Source organism: Penicillium solitum (genome assembly GCF_028829755.1).
Source record: "Penicillium solitum strain IBT 25940 chromosome Unknown utg000005l_segment0_segment0, whole genome shotgun sequence".
In the NCBI taxonomy this organism is placed as follows: domain Eukaryota; kingdom Fungi; phylum Ascomycota; class Eurotiomycetes; order Eurotiales; family Aspergillaceae; genus Penicillium; species Penicillium solitum.
In genome coordinates this window covers 2,299,868-2,316,238 of record NW_027072125.1, presented here as the reverse complement: position 1 = coordinate 2,316,238, position 16,371 = coordinate 2,299,868, and the positions used below count along the sequence as shown (strand labels likewise).

Genomic DNA, 16,371 nt, shown 5'->3' with positions numbered 1-16,371 from the left:
TCAAGTGCAAAAGCAATTCGAGATTAGTTGCTATACATCCGTTAGTATCATGTCTAGGAACCAGTAAAGAGGGGCAACTTACTAAATCTCCAGAGGAGAGATCTGATCCAAAGCATAGAGCCAGTTTCCACCTTGCTCCTCTTTCTCGAGCCTGTAAATAGAATTCGTCAGTGGATATGTCCTCGGGTCTAATGGGAACGAAGGGGAAATATACCAGTCATAAGGCCACATGATGAGATGGCCTTGAGTGTTGTTGAGGAGGTCCTCTGCGCGACCCTTATCCAAATACTCATCTGTACCGTGGGGGTCACGCTTCGAGCCAATCGTTGTAGCTCTGCGTCTACGTCTCCGAGACTGGCTCGTCGAGTTCAGATTCAGGTTCACAGCTTCGGAGTAATCGACATGAGCCGGGGTTGATCGTGACTTCTCGATGTCCTCCCCGGCGGCGACGCCATTCTCGTCACTGGTCCCGTTCGGAACATTGGCCAACAGGTTCGGGTCGGACGCCGTCTTGAGTGTGGCCTTCTCATCGATAGACGATAATGTCTCCTGCTTCGCTAGCTGCTCAGACTGAGGACGACCAGCTTCATTCCCAGATCCGACCTTCTCGTCAATTGTCTGGGGGCTCTTCGGGTCTGCCTGCGGTCCTTCGGCCCTTGGGGTAATGAAAGACATCTGAGAAGCGATCGACATAGGAGAGCTGACCGGAGCACCAGCTGGGGGAGGGCCACTTTGTTTCTGTTGAGGCTGGGCTGGCTTGTTGCCTTGTTGATTCTGCATCTCTGCAAAGCGCTCGCCATATGTGGCGTACTCCTTGTATTCCTTCCAGTTCTTCACCTCGCTGTCGGGCATGCAGCGGAACACAGATCGGTAGATTTTAGTGTTCTTCTCGGCGACGGCTTGCCATGTGTCCAGGTAGAAGCCATCGATGATCGGGTCTCTCATGCAGTCGTTATCGATGAAGATATGCTTGAGGTCTGGAACAGACGGATGGTTATGCTTAGGAGTTTCATTTTCTTCCCTGGGCAGGTTCAAACCGGTACCGTTAGTCTCGGACTCGCGGCTCGACGACCCATTAACTCCATGTCCTTGTGATGGTGCATGCGCATTGATCTCGGAGTTAGGATTGGTCTCGCTCGATGACCCAGGTCTGCGGTCCTTGCGGGTCAAGGGTGTTTGAGGAGGCTTTTGCTGCTGCGATGATCTCGGCCGCTCAATAGTACCCCTCCCTTCAGGAGCGATGGGTGAAAGCAGGGCTTCCTTTCCATTGGCCTCTACCTCCGAATCACGACCAACGGCTAAACCAGCCCGAGCAGCGGCTGTCAGATGATCGGGGCCATCCCCTTCCACGTCTTTCCTGTGATCAGGATTTTCAGTGACGCGAGGGTCGGTAGTGAGTTTACGGTTCGATTTGAGGTTAGGGTTAGCACCCTGCTCCCAATCGATATCATGGTTGAAGCTATACATGTCCTCGGAGCGAGAAAGGAACTCATCCTGGACACGATGCCGACGTTCGACCATATCCCTCTCATCTTGTCGTTCGATAGCCGAGGACGCCGAATTTCTTCGCTCTCCGTTGCCAACTGGGTGTTCACTCCCCTCTGCGACCTGGATCTTGCGTAGCTCTTCTTCAGTAGCAAAGTCATGTTCCATGAGTTCATCGACATCAATTCCGAGATGTTCTCTCATCAGACGCATACGCAAAGTATGTGGGAATCGGCCAACAAGGTATGGCTTGCCATTCATGGACGACATGATCATATCAGTGTCTCGCACGACAGATGCAACCTCCGAATCACGCGAACCCAACATGGATCGTTCGTTGATGTTGGCAGATCCAATGATAGCAGCACGATCGTCAACGACCATGCATTTGGCGTGAATATAAAGCTGCTCAGTCACCAGTGCCTTTTGCGGTCCAATCTTGCCCCAAGTTCGCAGACTGTAGAACTGGATATAGTCCTCTGGCTCGATTCCAAGAGCACGAAGACGGCCAAAAATAGATGTCTCGCCACGGCAGATACTGCGGTATTGACACTGCATGATAAGGCGAACACTTGTTCCACCTTCACTATCCACGGTGTTCTGGAAGCCTGGCATCAATGGGATGACAATAACGGCGCGCCATGCTTCCTCATTTTTGGCAGCTCGGACAATACGTTCAACTAGAGCATCTCCAATGAGGTTCTCGATCTTCCGGCCCTCAATCTCACAGGTGCTGATGAAGAACTGATTCTCGATATAGACGAAATGCTCCGATTCCTCAATCAACTTTACATAGGCATTCATGATGCTGTGCTCGACAACATCGGGTGTTCCCGTCGACCACATGCTGCTAGAACGGAGAATTTGTACCTCACAGGTTCCATCAAGACCCAAAGCTTCCAAATCAGCGGGGTTGAAATCGGGTGGCGGCAACAGGAAGGGCGTCGGCCGCGTGGGCTTTCGCTGGCGAAGAATGTAGTTCCAGCGTTGCACGAAATGACGAGTAAGATCCCGGGCAGGCTGGCCCACGACATGCATGGAAATGTCGTGCCATGGCATCCGGGGCACAACATTGCGATCGTACATCTCCTCGTACGGCTTATCCAGGTCATAGAAATCTTGGATTCTAGGATTGGAGTAGTCCTTGCCCGGCCAGAGTTGACAATGATCTGCATCCTTAGGGCCATCAGTGGTTTCAAAGCCAGTAGGCTTGTCATCGGTCAACTGATGCTGAGGAGTATCCCAACGCCCAAAGCACAGATCGATACCTCCAACAAATGCGATGGTGTGGTCAATCAGACAAAGCTTCTCGTGATGGGCCCAGAAGAAAGTGTTTTGGCGGAACTGATTTGGTGATCGCTGAACAAAGATATTGGGGTGAAGATCAAGGAGAGAGAACTTGGAATACTCCGAGTCAATGGGGATGGCGGAGTTGATGTTGCGGTACATGATCACAAAGACTTTGACGCCTTCCCGAGCTTTTTGTTGCAGGAGACGGTCCAATCGCCATTTCTGGCTGATGGCGGCAGGCCGACGCATGTAAAGCTCTGGACTCAGCCACCAGTCATGGATATAAATGACATCCTTTGCCTGGTTGATTGCTCGTGAGACAACCCACATGTGATCTCGTGCATCAACCAGCCACTGCGCAAAGCAGTTTTGTCGCACAGGTGCGAAACTGTCGAACCGGTTGGGGCGCATCCATGGAGTATTGGCAACCATGAAGCGGATCGAGTCCTCAAACTGTTGGAGTTGACGCTCATTCCGGGCCAGCAGTTTGAGCTTGCGTTCAGAGTTCTCAAGTCGGAGAGTGTGGTGCTGAGGGTGTCTCGCAGACTGCTTTGCAGACTTGGCAAGATCCTTTGGATTTTGCTTGCGAAGACTAAGCTTCGGCGTCTGAATCTTGAAATGGGCATCCACCAAGAAGACATCATAAATATTCATCTCCTCGGGAGAGTCCACACAGACTACATAGCTGTGCCTGACCAAAAACCACTTGGGCGAATGGCGCTTTTTGACCAAAGATGGGGTAAGCGCCTTTCGGAAATCAAGACCCTTGGAGGACTGGATTATCAGGAATCCTTCCTTGCCATGGTAACTGCCCTCTGCGGCCAGGCGGACACCGAGAGCGGACAGTTCCAAGAATTTGCACAGGCGATTGCTGTCAGCCCTAAAGATCAGGAACCTAATCATCTTTTGCAGATAGACCTCAAGCTTCTTTCGCTGCTTCCCAGGGTATGTCTCTTTCTTGGCTCCCGACACACCTTCATGGGTGGATGAAGGTCCTGCGGCTGAGTCTCCTTCTTGATTCGTAATACTGGACTTCCTTCGAACAAGTGGACCAGAGGCCCGACGCTGGTGTGGTTGTTGATTCTGCTTTTTCTTTGTCGGAGGCCTCTCTGTACCACTCATCCCCTCCGCACCAGTCTCATAGCCACCTTCTTCATCTTCATCCTCGAATTCACTTTCAAGGCCGCGCACACCTCGCATGTAGGGGAAGGCACTTCGAGGGAATCGAGGGAGACTTGGGCTGTTTTCACTCGTGCGTAGTTGAATGTACTTCTGAGTTCCCAAATGAAGCTTATACTTGAGATGCAGATTGGCAAAGTCTCTTAGCGTGCGGAAGATGATCCATTTCATGCGAGTCATGCCACTTCCGTACTCCATTTCAATTCGGAAGACCAGATGACGGTCACCAGAGTGGGAATCAATCCGGCTGTCCGTGACACGAACCTTCAATTGCTCTAAAAGAATCGGAATTCTTCTACTGCCATGCTCATCTCGTTGGAACGCGCTGGCCAGTATAAGTGCAGCAGGCACGGCCGAGGCGAGTTCAGCAAGCAGCTCTGCGGATTTTTTATTGTCCACTGTGTTCTCTGGCCTTCGTCGCTGTCCAATGAGTTTCAGACCAGCTTTGATTTGCTTCCACCGCTGAGCACTGGCACTGGTGCCTCGCTCGGTTCGATGGCGTCTCCAGCTCGCCGTTAGGCTTTCATCGTTTCCAGATGGTCCGGCGAACCCGGTCAATCGCCTCAAGTTGCTCGGGCGCTGTTCGTCCGGATTGCCATCTACGCGGTCAGTGTAGCTGGCAACCCGAGTATTTGCCCATGGGCGGCTCCTCATCCGCCGGCTGAGCCTCTCACGGCCTTCATCTTCGGAAACACCTTCGCGCGGTTGAGGTGTGAAGTCTGTGGTGCTTGCTCTTCGGGGGAACAAATTAGTGCGATAGTTCTCGAAAGGTGCGAAGGAGGATGAGAAGTGGAAGGATGGTCTGCGCGTTGTTTTGGGTGTTGTAGGGGCGGTGTTGGAGCCAGCTTCTTCCTCCCGTTGCTTCTTCCGCCGTTGCATTTTTCTCTTTTCACGAGGATCACGTTCCTCGGCGCCACTCTCTTCCGCATCCGCATCGATTTCACTGCCCTCTTCTTCCAGAGGCTCCGGGAAGCGGAATTCCCCCCTTTCCGACCCCGGGGTAGCTATATCGCCCGGTGCTGAGCGGAAGTCCGTACTCGCGCCGCTGGGAGACCGTGAGTGTGACGCAAAGTTTGGTGCAGTAGCGAGTAGTTTCAGCTTGCCAAACAACGATTGCTTTCCTTTCACACCCTGATCATCATCGTCACCATGTTGGGAGGCGGGTCGAGAGGGGGGTCGAGATTGCGGCCGGGAATGGGGTGCATCGGGAACCTCTGTGTCTGTATCCCTGAATTGTACACTTTGAGCACGGGATGGAGGAGACATTCCGGGGTTAGACGACTGGCGTTGATGGCGACTCCATGGTTGGTGGTCCTCGGCTGACCGGTTTGGTGGTCGCGTGCTCAGGGATGACCTGCCCCTCGGTGAGCCATGTTTCAAGGATGATGGACGCGCATTTTCCTTGTCGCCTAGTATTCCACCTGTTTCATGATCGTCCGTGGGTTGGGTGGGTTGGGTCTGCTTGATGGAGGCCGGTTTGTTGGATTCGGTGGGAGAAGGCAACGGGGATGCCAATTTTGATTTGTTTAAAGTCAAAGGAGGCTCTTGCTTCTTGGTGTCGACCTTCAGTGAGCCAGTTTCCACATCCTTGTGAATTGAAGAGGCCGACATGTTTGGATTCTGGGACTAATGCACGATGATTATCAGTTGCAGTTCACGAGGGGAGGATCAACCACTTCTACTTTGTACATACTCGATACACGGTCGAAAATGACTATGTAGTGATCATTGTCCTTCTCTAGGAATCCAAAACAAGAAAATGCAGTTTTAAAGAGTTTAAAGAACGTGTGTTGACATTAAAAGGAGCATAGCTAAATTGGTTTAGAGTGGAGTTGCCCAGCTGTTCTCCGACTGGAGAAGATGCGGGCGGTCAGTTTGGGAAAAAGGGGGTTTACGTCTGCTATTAGTGGAGTTATCTACGGAGTGTTAGGAGTACGGAGTGCATATGTGTCTATGTATAGTATTATCTAGTAGTATAGAATACAAACTATTGGATTACATTGAGTCATTCCAAAAGGGACTTTTCCTTTAATTTGAAATAAAATTGTCATCTATGGCCTCAATTGAGGACCTCGGGGTAGCAAAGTAGAATTCAAATATATATATTAAAAAAAAAAAAAAGGATCAACTTATAATGGTGATGAGAATATAGAGAAATATAAGAAAATACATCAATACATCCTAATAATCCCGGAACTACGGAGTATGTTAACCTTGGAAGAGTATCAAGCGAAGGCCTCGGCTTTGGTGTAGTATATACCCGAGTTGCCTTTTCAAGATACTCTCCCATCTTATCTCCCCGCTATTTAACCCACCTTTCTTCAACATATTTCGCCTTATACCTTGTGGTCTTCATATCTATTCAACCATCATGACTGATCCATTAAAATTCTTGAATGATCCAGACAGGCCCATCCCGGCCGCCATCTCCCAGAAGGTCTACGCAATTGCTGGTATCTCAGTAACCGTCTTTGGACTGGAAGAGCTTCGCAAAGAGGCCTCAGAGGTCGCATGTCTCTGGCTTCTTCACCCCAGATTAGCCACTCAGGAGCGTATGACTGGCATTGCCAATTCCGCCATCACCGACTGGAACACTAGAAACCAGGACACACCTTCGGCCAAAGGTCTGATTGCTGTCTCGTTCGACCAGCGAAACCATGGTACTCGGAAGGTCGACCCTCTTGCCAATGAGTCTTGGAAAAAGGGGAACCCTCGACACGCCCAGGATATGTTCTCCATCTTCCGTGAGTGAAAAAGACTGGTAAAATAAGATACGACATTCTAACTATAACTAGAGGGCACTGCAAGAGATACATCGGTCCTCATGGACTACCTTCCCTCCTACACATTCCCCAGTGGTGAGCATAATATCACCGAGAACTTAGTTCTGGGAGTCTCACTGGGCGGGCATGCAGCATGGAGCTGTCTTTTGCACGAGCCTCGAGTCAGTGCCGGGGTCATCATCATCGGCTGTCCGGATTATGTCAATCTGATGGCAGACCGCGCACGGCTGTCGAAGCTGCCATCATGGACTAAGAGTGACCCGCCTGGCGCGGAGGTCCTTGGCTCAGAAGCCTTGCCGACTTCTTTCCTAGAGACCGTCAATCGATATGATCCCGCCGGTATGATGCTGAAGCATGTGGATTGTGGGCCATCGACTGGTCCTTTGCGCGAAGGCCCATTGCCTCAGCCTTCAGAAAGTGAGCAGCAGGTGCTCCGGCCAATTCTGACTCGTGCCTTGACTGGGAAGCGCATTTTGAATCTGTCTGGTGGCAAAGACAAGCTTGTTCCCTATCATCGTGGAGAGCTGTTCCTCAACTGGTTCAAGCAGACTATCTCGTCCGATGGGTGGTTTGGCGATGGTGCGGTGTCGTTTGAAGATATCATTGACCGGGTGGCGGGCCATGAGGTCACTCCTAAGATGGCTGACGAGGCTGTTCGGTTTATCAGTGAGACATTGGCCGCGGGTCCCGAGAAAGCGGGTCGACGGGGTTCGGTGCGAGAGTCGAAGATCTGAGCACTAGGCCATGAACGTTTCGATGTCTACATAGAATGAAATTAGATGTGATATGATTATACTTATCAATTCGGTAGTTTTGCAATCGTAATCGGACATATTGGTAGACCCCAAAATCTACGAAGATAACCGTAGCTTTTAACAGCGAACCTGCACAGTAACCTTGGGGAAGCCTTTCATGTCCCAACAAGGTAGCTTCAGTCATCCTACACGAGCGTGGTTCAAGATGTCAGAACCAACACTTTGCCCTCCAATCATGACAATGGACATGAACAACAGTTGAAAAAAATCCTCCTTATGGTATTTGTTTAACACACTGATGAAATCGTAAGGGCATTCGGAGGCCATATGCTATGCTGATTGCATACAAAAAAACCCTTTTTATTTTCGACCGCCCGAACCGACTTGGTTTCGGTTCGGGCAGATCTCATTTTGAGTTCCGATCGTCCTCCATGCTGGCGAACGAACACAGCTAGGGCTTCAAATTGCCCCTATTCACCCGCCTTCCCCAGAAATTTCTCGACGAATCAACGCTTATGCGACGAGCTCAACAACACCACCGGCGGCCTTGATCTTCTCCTCGGCGTCACGGCTGACGTAGCGGGCACGGACGACGACGGGGATCTGGGGGAGACGGCCCTTTCCAAGAACCTTGGAGTAACCGAGGGGCAGGAGGTCGATGACGGGGGCGACATCGGTCTTCTGACCGCTCAGGTAGGCGTCACGCTGCTCAGCGGGGACGAGGGACCAGAGCTGTAAAAAAAAAAGTCGCAAGTCAGCGATAATTGTCCTTCTCTCAATAAAATTTCCGCAATTCTTCATAATTCTTGTCGATTGGCCTCCCTCCTCTTTTGCATATTGTCGCCATTTGCGCTTCCGCCTCCAGACCAATCCAAAATTTCTTCTCCTTCATATCCGAATCGACTCGCAAGATGTAGATTTAACGTACCTTATCGACGTTGATAGTGGGCTTCCAGAACTGCTGGTTGGTCTTGTGGAAGTAACGCATACCAACCTTACCGAAGTAACCAGGGTGGAACTTGTCGATGTTGGTACGGTGGTGGTGTTGACCACCGGCCATACCGCGACCACCGGGGGACTTGCGGTGCTTGCCGACACGACCGTAACCGGCAGACACATGGCCGCGGCTGCGAGAGAATGAGAGGTTAGTGATATGTTGGTGTGATATTGCGATTGGGCTATGACGAATTTGGCTCTTCTGGTCGCGATCGACGAGAAAAGAATTCGATTCAGACGGCACAGGAAAGGGTGTCGACTCACTGCTTCCGGGTGTTCGAGAAACGGGTAGGCATCTTGTCGGCGGGGGTGTGACAAGACCGTTGATGTTTGGCGTTGAAGGGATCGTTCCGTCTACAGGATGTTGAAATCCAGGCTTAGAGTGTGCGCTAACAAATTCGCTTGTCCCGTGATCGTGGAACCCTAGCCCTGGCTTTGTCAGAACTTATGTCATGTGCGACACACACCGCCCTTTTTCAATTCTGCCAGTCTTTTACGGCTTAGGGCTTTTGCTACATTTGCGCATGCCAAAGTATCCAATGAGCGCGGATTTTGTGCAGAAAATATAATGCTGTATCCTTTTGTAGTGTTATTTTTATTTTTATTAGAGTGCCTATCTCGCTATCGCCCTTTTTCAGCGAAGAATTTAGAAAGTCTTTGCACAGTCATCTGAGCCGCTCGCGTAGGAGGTGCTGGCACTAAGCTTCCTCTAATCCAACCAGGCAGTTTTTGCTGGATCCGTGGCGACTCATACCGGCGGTCAATCATAATGATAGCAGCGTAGTCATTCACGTGTCTGATGGCTCGACCGATGCACTGGTTCACTGCTCGCATGCATGAATTCTCGTAAAAGTCCCTGCCCGCTGCCTTGCCTGCTGCTTTCCTTTCCGGTTCGGACCCAGAAGCCTGTTTGTAGGTTTTCTCTTCCAGGTACTGGATTTTGGCCTGCCATACAGGGCTGCGGATATTGGGAAATGGTAGGCCGATGATAAAGACACCCCGCCCTAGCTTGTCGGAGAAATTAATACCTTCTGACAACTTGCCACCCACGATAGACAGAAGCAAGGCTCCTGATCCTGATTCAACAGCTTCGGTATACTCTCGCAGCAAATCGTCCGTAGTTGTCACTGCTTCGCGAGATTCGTAGAGAATCTTCTTCTTTCGTTCCAGTAGATTGAGAGTACTTTGGCCATTCCCGTTGGGAATGGGCTTCTTCCAGACGCTCAGAACCTGACTGAGATAGTCATAGCTGGGGAAGAACGCGACCACCCCGTCTGGGATGACTTGACAGAGGGTTGCTATCGTACGCCCAAGGTCGGTGATCTAGTTGACATGTAAATAACAAAACTTTCCGTAGTATGGACCTTGGTACATACCATCTTTTCGGAATTTCGTGCCTCATATGTAAAATCAAATTCGTTTCCCATCAGTCCTTGAGTCAAGGACTGCGCCACCAGGTTGGATTTTGGAATAACGTGGCCATAACTAAATGTCCCTAGTCGTTCTGGGGGCAGATATGAAAACAAATGATTCACATAATCTGACATCTGTTGAAAGCATTAGAGAGCTGCGATATCAAAATACGAGCCGTACTTACAGGAGACATAGTACCACCAGCTAGAATGACGGCCCTAGCATCTTCGGCAATTTCTCGAAAGTGGTTCGTAGGGTCAAGAAGCATGTATTTCAACAACACATCGTCTTGACTTTTCTGAAAGAAGAGTCGCCCCTCTTCTGAGGGGTTCATAAGAGGAAGAAGGAAGCTTTGAATATGAAACAAAACCGGCATTGTTGTTTTATCCTTAGGCCGACCGGGTTGTGGCTGTTGCGAGGATTCAAGATAGCCGTCAACTTTCCGGGCGAGCTTGCTCTCTTGCAGATATCTAGAGAGCTTGTAAGGGTTGATTTGGTCAACTCCCTTTCCAGCCATGAGATCTGACGTTTGCACCGAGCCTTCCAGTGGTCCTTTTTGCTGAGAGATTGACTTCATATGCTCCGCAATGGAGCTCACCAACCGGATGACTTGAGCAACATAGTTCCGATTCTTCCCTTTTAGTCTGTTCTTGAACTTGCGGGCATATGTTGTCAGCTGTCCGATGGCAGTCTGCAGTTGACTTAGTGAAACAGTCACTGAATGAATGCCAGATATTGCATCCATGAGGTTGTGAGCTTCGTCGATGATAACAATGTGACCTTTGACGGAGAGATTGAGGGCCTCGCGAGCTGATCTTTGTAGCAACAATGGATATGGAAGTGTGACGATCTAGTCTTGGGTCAGAGCCGATGTTATATCTGTGACTGGGGGAAACTAACCTCGCTGTGTTTGATAACTGGACGAGATGCATAGTAGGGACATATGCCGAGCTTTTTCCCAACCTGGGCAATGTCTTCGATGTCTTTGACCGTCGCCAAAGCATGGTCCCTGAACTCAAGCGCCAGAGCCTCGGTGTCTTTGGAGGGAATAAAGGAACACTTCTTGTCAGCTGCAACACCCGCTTGCTGTAATTCTAAACATCTTTCGTTAATTGCGGTGTTGTTCTCCAAGGCCCGGACTTTTGGGTTGATGCACAGGTTCTTTCTGGACCCTAGCGACAGGTGTTTCACACGCTCTTCAAGTTTGGAAAGGTCGTCTTTGCTCTCTGGATCGAGATCGCTAGGTATACTAGATGGGAAGGTGACTCGTCGCAATTCACCGGAAAACTGGCTTAGCTGGGAATGTGTTCTTGAGCAAAAAAAGATCTTGATCTCGTCATCTCCCTCATCTTCTTCATCTTTCTTTTGTGTTGAGAATTTCCCTTGAAACCGTTCCAGCAAGGCTAAAGTGCTTGCAGAGAGACCATCGGAATTCCCAGAGTCATTCTGTTTTTTCTGATTGTCTGTGTCGCTATCATAGTTGTCAAGAACAAATTGATCGTCATCGTCAACAAATTCCAGTGCTGAGTCGTCAAGTCGCTATTTTCTAGTTAATATGACGATCTTGCATCCATCGGGGGAACACATACATACCTGCTTTTTACGGGGTCGGTCTGCGCTGTCCTGGGCCTGTTTCAGACGTTCTTCCTCTTGTCGAATCTTGGCCAATCGGGCCTCGAATTCTTGTCTCTTTTCGGTAATGGCACGCCTGGATTCCCTTTTGGCATGTTCTATCATCCACTCGGGCTCATCGTCATCGCCTGGAATGTCAGATAGCTGATATGTAGTCATATGTTCCACAGTGGGACCCACATGTTGCATCAACGGTTTCCTGGAAGGCCTTGCGCTTGTGATCTCGAAGCCAGGTCAAAGAACCACAGATTAAACTTAGAGATTTTCCAGTCCCTGTATAACATGTTAGATAAAGATAAAATAAAAATAAAAACAAGGTTACAAGTAGTTCTAGCTTACCAGTAGGGGATTCAAATACAGCGATCTTGCTATCTTCCAGGCAGGCGTAGAGGGCCTGCATAAATTGTAGTTGAATATCGTATGGCGTATAGGGATGGTGGAAATCCATAGTGGAGATGATATCCAGTAAGAAAGGAGGTACGGAGTACTCTCCGTATAGTCTCGTAAAGGAAGGAAAAAGGAAAAGATTAAAATAAAATGGGTCTGTCTGTAAGGCAGAAGGGAAAAAGAAGGAACATTGAAAAAAACAGAATTACATTACCTATACAGAATAATGTTGTGGTACGGAGTAGTACGGAGTACAGTACATATGTTGGAAATATGAGAGACCTGCCACTTGTTCGTTTTAGTCCTCAGGCCTTGCCGCTTTTTGCTCAGTACAGTTGAGCATGGCCCCTCTCTGACCCACCGCTCATCATCTGAGAGTCCTGATTCGTCAAGCCTGAGCTGAGCCACCCTTGGACGGTTCCAAGGCTCCACGGAATGCACCTGGGCAAACACGCTAGTTCCATCATTTTAGCCTCCCATCACGAAAGCCCTGGCTTCATCAACGTGATTATTCATCCTAAACTGGCTGCTTTAATTGTGCTATGGAATCTGCTACTTGACCACCTAATCAGGACATTTGTCGCGCATAAGCTATATTGGTCAGACCAATCTAAATATATTGTCTCTTCTCTCAATGCAATGGAATCCATGGAATTTGTCAAAACTCTAGTCACTTCTTACCAGTTGCCTCGGAATCATGACAGTATATTTCAGCACAAAATGCCCTCAATTCACCTAGCACTCGCATTGCAAGAGCGCTATGATCTTTGATATACTCAAAGAATGAGAAACAGGTTTGGATTCTGTCAATATATTCCTCTGCTGCGTTTGAGTCCAGGCGCTTTGCCTCTGCTGCAAGGGTCAAGGCAGCAGAAAATAAGGCAGAGGTTGTTGCCCTAAAGGAAAGAAGAAGTGGAATATTTAGTTGACCGGGTCTAATGAAAGCAGAAAAAGAATTGAGACTCACCATGGACGATGGCGTGCCAACACAACCTTGTGCTGCTTGACCATGGACACAATCGTGTTGGCCGAGTCTAAACATATTGCCTTTGACCTCGCAAGAAGGACATCTGAAGAGGAGGCCCATCGATGTTGTAGGACTCGGTTGACCTTCATTCGACAGAACAGAAAGGAGAGAGACAAGGTGGTTTGTTGCCACAATACCCAGGGCGGATATTGTTCCCTGTCTTGGCCTGGTCTTCCAGAGATCTCGAGAAGATGAGATGGCAATTGTGAGATGATATTGGCCAGGGCTTCATCCGTTGTCAGAACAAGGTCTTCAAGAAGATTATCTCCACCTAGACTTTCAATGGCCGACATTTGGATTCGAAAACGATAGTTCGATTGTGCTAATAAGATCATAGCATTGTGATAATCCACTGGACGTGGTCTTTTGATGGCTGTATTGGGCTTGTCAATTAATTCTGTCGTTAACTCTTCATCTGACAGGACCAGTGGTAGCCTGACGTTGAAGTCCGCTTCGTGGATGCAGGGTGGATGCGCTGGTATGGACAGCCATTCACAGATGATCAAGGTCCACCAAACTCGTCGACTGATCTCTTGCATAACAGGGTCGCTGGATACCATGGGAGGCTCCTGATCCATTCCCAAGATCTGTCCTATCCGTATTCCTGTTACCTGGAGAACTGGTTGAAGATTAAAGTCCCCAACATTTTTGGCCAGTCCGATAATTATGGCAATGGCCTGTACTGTCTTGAAATCAGGATTCCGCATGAAGTCAGCCTCGCTGAGGAAAAAAAGCGCTGTGCTATACCAGTTTTGAACAAGCTCAGGTGTATTTTCTATAATGCATTAGACTTGAGAAGTATTGACTTGACTGGGGAAAAGCGTGGGGAGTCAAACCTAGAGGTAGTCCCGCTTTCCTAGCTTCATCCTCGTCCATAAACATAAGACTCATCTATGATCAATCAGATTCGTTGCTCATACAAAAAAAAGAGGAAATATGTTCTCACTGCTATGAAGCCAAAATATATAGCAAGCCAAAGAGTATCGCCATCAAGGAATACCCCGCTCATCCAAGCAGACTCGTGCTCCAGCTCGAATGTTTGCAGATGAACAGCAAAATGGATCCACGAGGTCCATGTAAAGCCATGATGCAATAGAACATCACTGCAGTCTTTGCTTGGCATCCGGATGTCTGTTCGATTCCACACCTTCTGATGATAAGCGCTTTTGCCATGTTGCAAATTCGTCTGGGTTTCGAGCATTTCAACAGAGTTTTCCCATCTAGGGTATGTGGAAGAAGTTGATTTCCGCTGTCTAAACAGGTTGGGTTTGAATAGTTCAGCTTTTAGTCGATTATTTTCTTGTTGGAGTTCAAGATACGATAGAACTGGCTCTTTCTGCTTCCCACTGTCTCTATTTTAGCACCGGTTTATATACCATATTGCTTGACACACCTGGTAACTTGGCCTTTGACATTGACAACTTCTCTTGCACATGTGGTTTCAAGGCCTCTTGCAAGACAAGTTCCACATGGGATCTGCTTGTCGCATCTCACCCGACGTTTAGCACAGCTAGAGCAAGCAGTGGGTGCCCTTTGACTCTTTCTGGCTGCCATTGAGAATATAGGGAAAACCAAAAACCCCCAAGATATAAATGCAGCCCTGGAGGTATTTATCTATGACTTGGAGGCCTCTTTCCCAAAGTCTGGGGTTGAGCTGATTGGTCTTGATAACCTTGGGACTTTCGGTGATTGGCTAATACCATTACCCCTTATCGAGGCCGTAGGGCCGCCGAGGTCAGGAGGTCACCGCCAATGTTGGAAGTCATTTTGCTTATAGTGTGATAGAGGAAGTATATTGTGAGTAGTACTACGAAGCCAAATAAGAGTAGTGGGCATCGTTGGCTACGACTGAAATGTGTATAATATCCCTTTAATTAAAAATTCTCGGTTATTCTTTTCTCTTTTTATTATAGAAGTCACGCTCTGAAAAGGATTCAAAATATACACTCTCACGTATGGATGAGACTAGTAACATGAGAGGCCAAGGGTTTAATGTTACGTCAGAAGTAATTGATTGAGATGGGAAGAGGGTAACTATCCATCTAAAGCTGTGGAGGTAGAAGATATGAGCTATGGGCGAGCCAGATGATCTGAAATCAAATATTTAGTAAGGAATTTTCCCTGCCAACTTTAACACCAGGTCTGTCTCAATCGGCTCTTCATTAAGACGCTTTGTCAAATCCCCTTCTTCCTCTTCTGGGCGGTGTTCGTCACTAGTTTCCGTGAATAGATTGTCATGGGGCCAATGGGTCTATTCAAGAAGTCAACAAACTGATCGTTTATGCAGAAGATACAGGATACTTACCGTTCCAATTCGCTGGTCGAACAGTTCACCCTTTTGCTGCAAGATATCAGCTGTTGCAAAGGAAGCTGGTGTATAGCATGCATCTATGACAGTTAGAAAGAGATACCACTTGGATAGAAGAGGAGTACTCACAAACAACGGCGCGTACATTCTGAGTTGATGGAACACAATTGAAATGCATAGTGCGAGAGTCCCAGAGAATCAGATCCCCGGCTTCAGCAGTGACCTTATGAATCTCACATCCTCTTTCCTCGAACCACTTCACCTCACCCTCGTCAAAGCCAAACCAATCGCTAGGTCCCCACGTTTCTCGGCCAGTTGTACCCGAGTGAGTCTTAAAGAACTCGGGCATAAGCTTGGTAGATCCCTTCATGACGAGAAGACCCCCATCCTGAGGACTATTTGGGGCAAAATTGAGAATACCCTGGACACACTGCATGCCCTCTCGCAATGGGCTTTGATCGATATGTGGCCAAGGTTGCGTTTGTGGCAGAGTAGTACCAGATGGAAGCGTAAAGTTCATTCCATCAAAAGAGACCAGAAGCTTGTCTGTTCCCCACAGTTTTGCAAAGGCTTCGATCACTCCGTCCTCCCTGGTAAGATCGATTCTTAGATGTGTATTGTTAGATATGGGAATTGAAGACTTACGTTCGGGCCTCCCATATAAACTTCTCATGTTGGATACGATATCCATGATACATTCCCCCCTTGATGTGTGTGGGTAAATGTTGTTCAGTCCAAGTTGAGCGATTGTTCCTATCAAACCCCAAAGGGAAACTTTCCAACCACTGAAACATCTTGTCGATGTAGTATTCACATCTCTCTGGCGAGATGGCGTTTTTGACCACAACGTATCCATTTTGGAACAATTCATCTCGCCAATCTCCGTGAACTTTAGAATCGTCCACGGTGAGTTGATTGGCCGTTCGATGAGGCATGGTATAGGCGTAAAACTGGTTACAAAATGAAGTGCAAAACCGAGTGATGATGATGGAAATAATTAGACAAAGTATCTTAAAAGGTATTTTATATTTTTTACCTCTTCTTTATTTTAAAGCCCGAGTGTTGATAAACCCGGGGATGTCCCTCGGACTAGTTGACGGAAACTGCCGCGTAGAT

At 48.5% G+C, this 16,371-nt stretch overlaps 6 protein-coding genes across 6 annotated transcripts; 1 reads left to right on the top strand and 5 right to left on the bottom strand.

Annotated features, from left to right (window-relative positions):
• Positions 1–23: 23 nt before the first annotated feature.
• Positions 24–5,565, bottom strand: pld3 (phospholipase D; the record flags this gene model as incomplete). The annotated part of the gene is made up of 3 exons (XM_040960436.2): positions 24–30; positions 83–151; positions 215–5,565. 3 exons carry the CDS (start codon positions 5,563–5,565, stop codon positions 24–26), a joined length of 5,427 nt encoding a protein of 1,808 aa, XP_040809101.2.
• Positions 5,566–6,325: 760 nt separating this feature from the next.
• Positions 6,326–7,471, top strand: N7455_008505 (uncharacterized protein; the record flags this gene model as incomplete). Its single annotated transcript, XM_040960465.2, has 2 exons — positions 6,326–6,698; positions 6,750–7,471. 2 exons carry the CDS (start codon positions 6,326–6,328, stop codon positions 7,469–7,471), a joined length of 1,095 nt encoding a protein of 364 aa, XP_040809087.2.
• A 534-nt stretch (positions 7,472–8,005) lies between these two features.
• On the bottom strand, positions 8,006–8,784 carry N7455_008504 (60S ribosomal protein uL15; the record flags this gene model as incomplete). The annotated part of the gene is made up of 3 exons (XM_040960476.2): positions 8,006–8,224; positions 8,421–8,619; positions 8,753–8,784. The coding sequence occupies 3 exons, from the start codon at positions 8,782–8,784 to the stop codon at positions 8,006–8,008; spliced, it is 450 nt and encodes a 149-aa protein (XP_040809069.1).
• Positions 8,785–9,109: 325 nt separating this feature from the next.
• chl1 (DNA helicase) lies at positions 9,110–11,981 on the bottom strand (the record flags this gene model as incomplete). Its single annotated transcript, XM_040960449.2, has 7 exons — positions 9,110–9,811; positions 9,865–10,035; positions 10,086–10,751; positions 10,802–11,440; positions 11,495–11,661; positions 11,714–11,806; positions 11,873–11,981. The coding sequence occupies 7 exons, from the start codon at positions 11,979–11,981 to the stop codon at positions 9,110–9,112; spliced, it is 2,547 nt and encodes an 848-aa protein (XP_040809088.2).
• A 609-nt stretch (positions 11,982–12,590) lies between these two features.
• On the bottom strand, positions 12,591–14,527 carry N7455_008502 (fungal specific transcription factor domain-containing protein; the record flags this gene model as incomplete). Its single annotated transcript, XM_040960490.2, has 4 exons — positions 13,894–14,527; positions 13,784–13,838; positions 12,888–13,722; positions 12,591–12,816 (listed from the first exon to the last, which is right to left on the bottom strand). Exons 1-4 carry the CDS (start codon positions 14,146–14,148, stop codon positions 12,591–12,593), a joined length of 1,371 nt encoding a protein of 456 aa, XP_040809124.2. The 5' UTR covers positions 14,149–14,527.
• Positions 14,528–15,051: 524 nt separating this feature from the next.
• Positions 15,052–16,190, bottom strand: N7455_008501 (phytanoyl-CoA dioxygenase family protein; the record flags this gene model as incomplete). The annotated part of the gene is made up of 4 exons (XM_040960452.2): positions 15,052–15,198; positions 15,253–15,335; positions 15,385–15,845; positions 15,901–16,190. 4 exons carry the CDS (start codon positions 16,188–16,190, stop codon positions 15,052–15,054), a joined length of 981 nt encoding a protein of 326 aa, XP_040809111.2.
• Between the last annotated feature and the right edge of the window lie 181 nt (positions 16,191–16,371).